This window comes from Notothenia rossii (genome assembly GCF_949606895.1).
Source record: "Notothenia rossii genome assembly, chromosome: 7".
Classification (NCBI taxonomy): domain Eukaryota; kingdom Metazoa; phylum Chordata; class Actinopteri; order Perciformes; family Nototheniidae; genus Notothenia; species Notothenia rossii.
In genome coordinates, this window is record NC_136905.1 from 47,029,211 (window position 1) to 47,039,799 (window position 10,589).

Below are 10,589 nucleotides of genomic sequence, written 5' to 3' on the forward strand. Positions count from 1 at the left end.
TGGAATCGGCGATGGAGTGGAACAAAAATGTAGACCTGGAGTTTTTCCAGAGGATTTGACTGGCCAATGGGGACATTTGGATTGTTACATTGTACAATTAAAATATATAGTAGAAGATATAAGATATATCAATTATACTAAATTATTATTGCATAATAGAGTAATGCACAGATTAATTATTATTGCACTCTCTTCATTTTGTGTATTGTTTGTATATTGTGTCTGTATTGTTTGTATGCCATGTCCCTCATATTATAAGAATATGCACAGTATACATTATACTAAATTATTATTGCATAATAGAGTAATGCACAGATGTTACTGTTATTCTAAATAATCCTAATCATGTTTTTATTTTTCCTGTTTTACAGCTGCTTTACAGCTCTATATCACCAACACACACATATCCACACACACACACACACACACACACACACACACACACACACACACACACACACACACACACACACACACACACACACACACACACACACACACATATAAAACCAACGGCACTTTTAAGAGCCACTCTCTCTCTCACTGTCTCTCTTTCTATCACTCTCTCACTTTCTCTTTCAATCACTCTCTCACCTTCTCTTTTTCAATCACTCTCTCTCACTTTCTCTTTTAATCACTCACTCTCTCACTCCTACAAATGGCTGGAGGGTCCCAAAAAAGACCTGCCCAAGCTGTAGGCAAAGTATTTACTGTGGTAATAAAATCTGCCCAGTATGTAACCATACACAGCCCAAAAATGTGAGACTGAAAAAGATAATAGAAAAATTCCAAAGCCAGCAGCAGCAGTGGTTGTCATCAATGACAAAAAACCGAATCAAGTTCCACGTTATTGATGACGCCGCCATTCTGGAATGTAGTTTACAGAATTATCTCATTCACCAAAAGTGTGAAAAGTAGTTTTATTACTTAACATTAGGATTATAAATTAACTGGTATTGCTTCACATCCACATTATTAATTGTATCATTAAAGGTAGGGTATGCAAGTTTGAGAAACCAGCTCGAGTGCGCTAGGATTTGAAAATACACAGCCGTAAAAAATCTGCCACTTCCTTACAGAGCTCCTCCTCCAACACACACGAACGCGCACATGACCAATGAGGGCTATGAGATAATGAGATAAGTTTGTGCACAGATGGAAGGCTGACAGGCACGTAGTCCGTCCAGTTATACAGCCGGGCCGGCTAAAATAATTAGTCATGCTCTTTACAGTACTACGGCTTCCACAGATGAATTTTTTTTATGGATCTTTTGTCAAAACACTTCGGATATTCATAGCTATCGGGATGTTAAGAGCATTCAATGGAATATAACAAAAAGTGTATCTTGAGCCGGTTTCTCAAACTTACATACCCTACCTTTAATGAGAATATAATTCATGATTAATGATTTTCAAACAGCATGAACTATTATGTGTAGCAAGTTTATGAAATGTCTCATAAGTTAAAAATCCCAAATGTATTCAACAAAACATTATGAACAAATCATTGTTTTTATTATGATGCCAGGATATTAGTGTAGATGATTTATTTTGATGCTACTTCAGGGCAAGCTTGCAGATAAATTCAACAAATGTAAACAACAGTTTTGTGTATTCATCTAATTGATCTCTCTACCTCTCAACAATTACTTTCCCAGATGGAAAAGTTGCATGCCCTTGGCTTGAAGCCCCTGCTGCTGTTGGCGTATCCCCCTAGCAAGAGGGTGGCATCTAAAACCAAGGTGTTGATGCCCACGCATGCCCAGCTGACCACATACGCCAAGACATGCCTCGAAAATGTGGAGGTCATCTACAATCTGATGGTTGCAGGTGAGATTGCATTTATTTAATAACCATCTGCATGAGTCACTCATGCATATATTGACTATCTGTTATACAATGTGTGGTGTTGATTTGTCCTGTTTATTTCAAAGCAACAAAGAGAGTCATTTTAAAGAGCTGGGGTCTCATTTATAACTGTTATGTATGCACAAAACAGGGCTTGAAAGAGGTGTATGCCACTTCCCATGCAAAAGTTGTAATCTATATATTTTTTTTAATTGACAGAAGATTATGGTGACAGGGGAAATTGTCTATGCATATTGTGAGGTGGTGAATTGAAGCCAGATTGTATAAATACATGTTATAAGCATCATTATACATATAACCTCTCACATATTTAATTTCAGTTAATATCACACGTTTCTTAAAGATCCTACATTCAAACCATCAGTGTTATTTTTGCATATGCTTGTGAGCCATAACTAATTCCATAAGCATCTTTCAATTGTAAAAGAAGTAAGCCAACTCAAATCTCAAATCAAATTCCACTTAGTATTTCATCAGCACTGTCTCGCCATCACATTCCCCACCATCGGAGCGCAGAGGAGATGGTTGAAACAGTATAGTACTGACTGACACTCGTGGTCAGTTGTGGAGCACACCACAGCTGATGAAAAAAATCCAAGATAACATGAAATAGCAGTAAACAATAGCAGAACAGATGCAAGTACCAGACTGTGTCTCCAATGCGTTCTGTGGTGCACAAAGAGCGCACTGAAGACACTCCGGCCCCCACACACATCTTCTCAAGTGACCTGACCCAGCACATCTTTCCCACCCACACATATGGATAGCAAAGTCTAGAAATAAAGCAAGTGACAGCTCTCGCACAGTCTCACATATGAGTCCTATTTATATTGCAGAGCAAAACTTAAATAAATACATTTTGTTCACTTATCAAACTTCCATTTTCCAATGATAACCCAGTGTGGGGGATACCATTGACTTTTGCAAATATTGAAGCGATCAGTTTGATTGCTGTAAACATTTATAAATATTTATAAACATACTCAATCAATTTGACTTTTTTTACAGTTTAGCTTGATTAGGGTTGCCTTTTTTTGCATGTTTTGCACATTGGCCTAATTTCATATTTTATAATGTATGTATGTGTATTCCATGTTCCTGTTTTCAAACATTCAATATTCAAAGGTATTATTGTCATATGCAACGCTACAGCGTAGTTGTTGGAAATTACCATCTTAACTTCCAGGCTCCTCCAACAATGCAGCATACAAACAGTACAAGAAGAAATAAAATAGTGCAAGAAGAAACTAGTCCAACAACGTAGGTACAAAACTAACATACAGGAATAAGTCAAATATATACATCTAAAATAGAATAAGATGAAACAGAAAGTAAAATGAAATACTAATATGGGGAGTAGGGATGTGCATCTCCATCACTGAGGCCGATGAGATGCGCATCTCGATACGTTGCCAACGATACGATACATTAACGATACATTTGAAACACCAAGCGATGCGATACGATACGATTCACCCCTGTTGCGATACAGTTCGATACGATTTGATTCAACATTATGCGATACAGGGCGATATGATGCGATTCAACACGATGCAAAAATAATGATACTTCAATATGGTACGACAGAGGATTTTTGTTTTATTCCTTATTATGCAGCTAATCATAAATTAACAAAAAAGTGCTTTACATATTTGGTTTTCTCTACTAACACTGCACATCCCATCATGCTGTTTATTTTTTACCTTTTTTACCTTAAAAAACTCTCCAGAGTACAATTGTGTAACACCTCACAGTTAAACAATTTAAGGATGCATTGCCCTGGATTAACAATGTGCAATAACAGCTACCACATTGCAATGCCCATACAGCTGCTGCCTGATGTGCTTAACACTCATTCATAGGCTAACTCACCAGTGAGCAGAAAGCAGTGGTTTCTATATGAACAATAAAGAATACAAATAACCTTTCACAAACAGCTCTATCATAACTGCTTACAGTAAGGAAGACATCTAAACTATTATTGGCAGTCACAGGCTGCTGTAAACTAAACACCACTCTCTCTGACAGAAAACCTCACTGAGTGATTTAACTCATAGTCTAACTTTCAGGTTTCTCTTTTCAGCCGCAGCCATGTCGCCTCTTTATGTGCGTCGCTAAATTCCTCGTACTACTAAAGCGGCACGGCATCGTTTACAATTTGCGAGCGATTTTTCAAGTTGACCGTCTTTCTTGAAAAATCCGAAGTGTTGTCAAACGTTTGATTTGTAGGTATTTTTCGGTGCGCTGTGTTTCTCTTTCTCCTCGACTTCCGTGTGTGTTGATAACTGAGACTCTCGGCCTCCATAGTGCGACACAATGATCAAAGATCGTCTCTACTGAGTGCTGACAAGATGAGGGGATTTTATATGAATTAATCGTTTTTTGACAAATGCAAAGACGCTACAATCGATGCATCGCGAGTTCAACCCAAACTGTAGCCGATGTGCACTCTCTCAACCGGTGCACTCGCATCTTGAACGTTTATGCCGGTGCACCGATGCGAATCGGTGAATCTTAACATCCCTAATGGGGAGGCATGAATGAAATGGTTGTATTAACAGATGTGGATATGTATAAATATATATGAACAGATAACTAACCAATGCAACATTTTGGTATTAGGCCTATACATAATAAATAAATAAATATGTTGGCTTTTAAACAGATTTGTACTGCAAACTCAGGGACAACACTCAACCCAGATCAAGAAGAGACCCCTGACACACCAACACCACCCCAAGACCCACCCAACCCAACCGATAGCTATATCTTACATTTGGTGCCATGTGATCAGCAACGAGGGGAAACAGCAGACCCACCACCACACCAGGCTCCCATCACCCACCCACCACCACACCAGGCTCCCATCACCCACCCACCACCACACCAGGAACCATCACACCAAATCCCACCAATGCGGCAGCAACGTAAAAGAACCATCAAAATGAAAGGTATGATTAGCTTGTATTCTACTCATTTAGATGCCACATAAGCATCAGTAAGTTAATGTTGCGATTTTTGTAGACGTTCCAAACATTGATTTATGAAAGGCCGGACTCATATTTGCCTTCAAATGTTATGCATGGATGCTATATTAATGTTTAGCACACATGCACATTTTGGAGTTAAAACAAAGACACAACAGAGTAACCTGTATGTATGTTGTCTGATAAGCTGAAGTCACATTCATTAAAACCTTTATATACTTTATAATTTAATAGAAAGCTTGCACATCATTGCTTAATGTAATATAGTGCTACAGAGCCCAAGTCCCAGTGTAATGAATATAAGACTAAAACATATCCACTCAGTAGCAAGCAATGTAATATGTTATCAGTCCATTAACACACACAGCAACATCCCAAAGGAATGGCAGATAAGCTAAGATTTTGAATAAAACCATGTGTAGACTCTGAAACTTCTGTGATTTCTCAGTAGGAAACACAAAATGTGCTTATGTCACACAGTGGAAATGTTTGTGCATTCTGAGTTGAGCCCTATACAAAACATACTTTACCTGTTAATAATGTATTCCATACAATTACAGATTGCTCTCACAACCATCTCGAGGTGTTCCCTGTCCGCAAAATAATAAAGACAAGGAACGGTAAGGTAGGATAATGATTACCTGGATGACAGTGTTTGCTGTTGGATAACTTTCTGAATTTGTATAGCAATTACTTTATCTTACTTTGAAGGAATGCTGTTGTCCAATTCACAATATTAAGCTATTTGTGTAAACATCTTGTAAATCCCTCTAGTCTGTCAGATGTCTTTTTTCATGACTATTTTTTTAAATATATGCAAGCTATTTGAACAATACATATATCATAAGTACTTGTGAAAGTACAACGTTCAAATAACATACAGATATACAATGTCTTTGTCTGCCTGCCACAGGGGGAATGGAGCACCTTTACCAGTCGGAGCCCTGCACCATTTGGTAGGTTAATTTGCTTTTGTACAATTACATCTATGTGTGCTGTTAACATTTGTGGTAATTGTTGGCACGCCATTATCTTAGGTGGCATTTGTTAAAGAAAAATGCAAAAAGTTCTGCTGTCTGTACCACCAGCTATACACAAGTTCATTAATCTACAGATGTGCAAATCAACAACAGTGACAATCAAGTGGTGAAACCGTAAACTACAACAAAGGGTAATATATCAGTACCCTATTATTGGGCAGATCAAATTGTAACGTAACAAACGCATCTATCAAATGCTATTTGATCCCTTATCTTGGAATACAATGTGCCTGTTGGAGGAGTTGTTATTCACTTGAAGTGTTCTGCTGTAAGGCTCTAGGGATGCAATGATTTTACATTTTGATGTTATGATAATAGTCTGAGGAAACATCACCTTTGTCAGGGTTTTACAATTATTACACTAAGGATGGATGAATGTGTACTTATAATTCGAGGTTTTATAGGATCTTTCCACAACATTTTGGCATTTTCAGCTGCTGAGCCTATTTACCTTTATTAAACTCGATTAACCAGTTTTCCATATTTGTCAATGAGCAACAGTTGCTGTAAGGAACCTTAACGTACCATAATGTAGTTGTTTAGAGAGTGAGAACAAAAACACTCAGTGTAGCTGAACTGTTAAAAGTGACATTGGTTAAAGGTGGGGTAGGTAAGTTTGAGAAACCGGCTTGAGATACACTTTTTTTGTATTAGATGGAATGCTCTTAACATCCAGATAGCAATGAATATCTGAAGTGCTTTGACAAAAAATCCATACAAAAATATCATCTGTGGAAGGCGTAGTACTGTAAAAAGCACGACCAATCATCTGAGCCGGCCCGGCTAAAGTAACTGGATGGCCTACCTGCCTGTCAGCCTTCCATCTGTGAACAAACTTATCTCGTGCCCTCATTGGTCATGTGCGTGTTCGTGTGTGTTGGAGGAGGGGCTCTGTAAGGAAGTGGCAGATTTTTTCCTGCTGTGTGTTTTCAAATCCTAGCGCACTCGAGCCGGTTTCTCAAACTTACATACCCCACCTTTAATCGCTGCATCCATACACTGGAATACCAAATACTTCATACAACACTGCACTTGTCTTCAAACGTTTATAAAACAGTATAAAAATGTTACAGTAGCCTAATGAAAATTGATTGAATGTGTATTACTGCTCACTAATTCTTCTTCACCCTCCCTTTATTTAATTTTTTCTCAGTGGTATTTCCTGGCCTCCATCCTGGCAAGCAGCCTGATTCCCACCCCATGCAAATCCCAATGCAATGCAAATAAAAATGTTTTGGTGTTTGTATGTAATTAAAGTGCAACAGTTTAACAACTGCAACAGACTTACATTGTTTTTGACTTGAAGGATCCCTGTATGCATTGTTTTATGGCCACTGGCAATTAATTTCACAGGTGAATTGCATATTGATGTAAAATGAAGCTCAGCGCAAGTTCATTCAGGAAGACTGGGTATATATATATATACATTCACTCCGCAGCTGCATATAATCAGCTCATCACAGGCGTTGTCTTTAACATATTACATTTCACCTCATTCTCCAGCAGCCAATCACCGTGCTACAGCCAAACTTTAAAATGGCAGTCAGCTGTTATTTCAGGTGTTCATGCTGCCGCCCGCCTCCCCCCCATCCACCTCCTCTCATCACATCCACTGCCAGGAGAGCTAATCCAAAGACCTCATCACATCCCCTCTTCATCCCATCTCCTCATCAAATCCAGATCTTCAGCATCATCACCAGTGTCTAGACCCCGGGGGGTTCCCTATACAGTATGCTCACGGCTGCATTTCCCCCTTTAGATATACCATTTCAGGATCGGGGTCTAATCGCCAAAGACTTAACATTTATCGTATGGCATGTGTCAATAAATGTTCTTTAAACAAAATGAAGTCTCTCCTGATTGAAATACACAGAAGCAGCCCACAAGGGGTCCTTGAGATGATAGTACATTATTGAAAACATTAATAACAGAATGCTTAATGCACAAAACATCAAGAAATAAGTAGCCAATGCTTCAATCCTTTGAGAATACACTGTTTGTAGGCTATTTTAATTTAATAATAGATTACATTTATAAAGCGCTTTTCCTGGTCCTCAAAGCGCTCACAAGCAAGTAAAACAAATATAACAACAAAAGTAGAAAGTGCTAAGCTAAGTGGAAAAAAGGCAAGGGGTTAGTTGATTAGGAGTTGAAGGCAAGAGTGAAAAGGTGAGTTTTGAGGGAATGTGTGTAATCGGATCGATGGGAGTCCGGCTGTTTCCGCACGGACATTTTAGTTAGCCGGACTCCCTGTTTCCTGTGAAATGCGGAAAAGTTTTTTAAAAATAAAAGGATACTTTATTCCGAGTTTGCTTGCTTTTCTCTTTGGAGGTCATGACATAACGGCAATATAATACACGGTTCGGTTGCATTAAATATTACACATCTGCCGTAGTTCTGTATTTATAGAACCCTGATGAGAAGGCTTCTTGACAAACAGGAAGAACTGCCCCCAAAACTGAAAACGTGACGTGAATCATAAATATGTCAGCAATTAAACAACATCTTAGATTTCTTTTCACACACCTCTCCTTTCAGTATCAACACTAATTCGGCTGACTTTTATATTTGATCCAATTGGTAGATAGGCGATATTTACACCATAACGGTGCACAGCTGATAGAAAGCAAGTCTAGTGGTTGAAGCACGTTATTGAATTTTAATATTTGTATTATTAGATATTAATAGGAGAGACAGACAGACAAACTAATAAGTGAGAATGTGTTGGTTTGTTCCAATGAGAGGCACATTTAGCAAATATGGCAGTAGCCATCGATCATCATAAGATAAGATATACTTTATTGATCCCAAGTTGGACATTTTTTCGTTACAGCAGCATGTGTAACAGTTGTAAATATGCAGTGGTGTTTATTTGTAAATCATTTGGTATAATCACACAAATTCTGTGTTTTATATTGAATAATTCTGTGTTCTTTATTTATTGAATGTTCAATACCTGACAGTATAATACATATGTATAATATCAGTTAAAATAAGTGCTTAAACATAGCCTACAGTAGTTAACATTGCAGGAAAGCAATATATCAATACTTTGTCAGGCTTAGATATTAATAGGAGACACAGACAGACAAACTAATGGTCTAAAGGCCTCTTTTGAATAAGAAAAAAGCTATCTGCTATACTACTATCATATATCAAAAGAATCAAAGGAACAGTTCAGCGCCCCACAACTTCATTGCAAACAGTTACAACCTTGACTTTACATCAGAAAGAACAAACATTAAAGAAGTGACTAACTGCATCAATTAGGGTCAAACGTGTATTCAGCTAAAAAAACCTCTATCTAACCTCATCTAGTGGGGTTTAGGGGCATGCACCACCAGGAAGAGTTTTTATATGTTGAAGTTAAAAGCATCAATCTGGTGCACTTTGAGAGCAACATGAAGAGATCTATGGATGCATCTCTCAACACCCATATGAAACAGAACTGTAAGCAGATTTTTTTCTTTATGGATATTTTACAAATCACTTCCCTTTTAAACTGTATTCTTGTTTATTAATAACAACTTTTTTTTACTGTCATATTAGTATTGTATACTTGTTTACTTTATTCTCTTATTTTTCTATAACTATATTGATCATATAAAGATGTGCCTTTACCTCACTGGTTGGAGAAAAAGCTTCTTATATTCGTTAGCATAGCTAGCTAACCAGATGCTAATAACAACAAAGTTATTGACTGTATGACCAGTATGACAGATGAACAGATCGCCACTGGGCTTTCAACTAAAGACACAGCCACGCAGAAACTGCGGCATGTGTACAGCTCCTTATGGGTATTGCGATTTGTGAAGTCCCGGCCCGGAGCCGCGTTCTGGTGCTCTCCGTTAGAACTACACCCCTGTCAGACGAGACATATACCACGTGATGACACGTTAGGCTCGTGTTGTGTTCAAGGACCCTGACCTTGGCCAGGAAAAACAGGCACTCGCTTGTTTAATTATTTTGCGGTCTAGATTTCTTGAATTGTTTTCTTTTTTGCGTGTTTATAAATTACCTCGAGGGCCGTACCAAATGGTCTCGCGGGCCGTATACGGCCCGGAGGCCGGAGGTTCCCCGCCCCTGCCCTAAACCTCCAGGGATGTAGACAGTTTAATAGTGGCGACTTCTAATTATGGGAAATACGAAAACGTCTTATAAAACTAGAATTCCCAGTAGAGACGTGCCATAGAACATGTTGCAAAACACACAATAGCCAGCATGTGTAGTTCTGGGGACGGGGTGGGGGAGGGGGGACCCGTCCGAGTCCAGTTTTGGATAGTCTGCCGTGGTTCCATCCCATTTCAAAGTGCTGTTTGACACTCGGCGTAACGGGCGTAACCCTCGGCACATTCCAACATCCAATCACAGCTTGAGGACTAATCACGGAGCGGAGAGAATACTTACTTCCGGGTGTAAAATTCTCTAAAGCAACTTCTATGAGCTGCTCCGACCCTCGGTTCTGACGGACTCCAAATGTCCGACATTATACAATCAAACAAATAAATAAACACAAGGATAATTGTGTCTTATTGTTGAGTAAATAACACTGTGGTTTAGAAAATAATACAACATTAGAAGTACGAGTTGGGAGTGAGAATGTGTTGGTATTTACCCTGCATTATGCACATGTTACTAATAAAGGATTATGTTATTGTATGGACTCTATTTACAATGTATTCACATTAATAGT

General features: G+C 38.5%; 1 protein-coding gene across 4 annotated transcripts in view; it reads left to right on the forward strand.

Annotated features, from left to right (window-relative positions):
- LOC307047223 (uncharacterized protein) overlaps positions 1-7,874 on the forward strand; it is a 29,582-nt gene extending 21,708 nt beyond the window's left edge. The window contains exons 1-6 of one of the 4 annotated variants that reach the window (XM_079694053.1): positions 251-694; positions 1,659-1,830; positions 4,554-4,820; positions 5,417-5,481; positions 5,770-5,812; positions 7,050-7,874. In XM_079694053.1, the coding sequence (XP_079550179.1) occupies positions 659-694; positions 1,659-1,830; positions 4,554-4,820; positions 5,417-5,481; positions 5,770-5,812; positions 7,050-7,123 (657 nt within the window). In that variant the 5' untranslated portion in view covers positions 251-658 and the 3' untranslated portion in view covers positions 7,124-7,874. Of the gene's footprint in view, positions 1-250; positions 1,831-4,534; positions 4,821-5,416; positions 5,482-5,769; positions 5,813-7,049 lie in introns of those variants that run through there. The other 3 variants (XM_079694051.1, XM_079694052.1, XR_013810371.1) reach the window with 3 other exon arrangements.
- Positions 7,875-10,589: the final 2,715 nt, after the last annotated feature.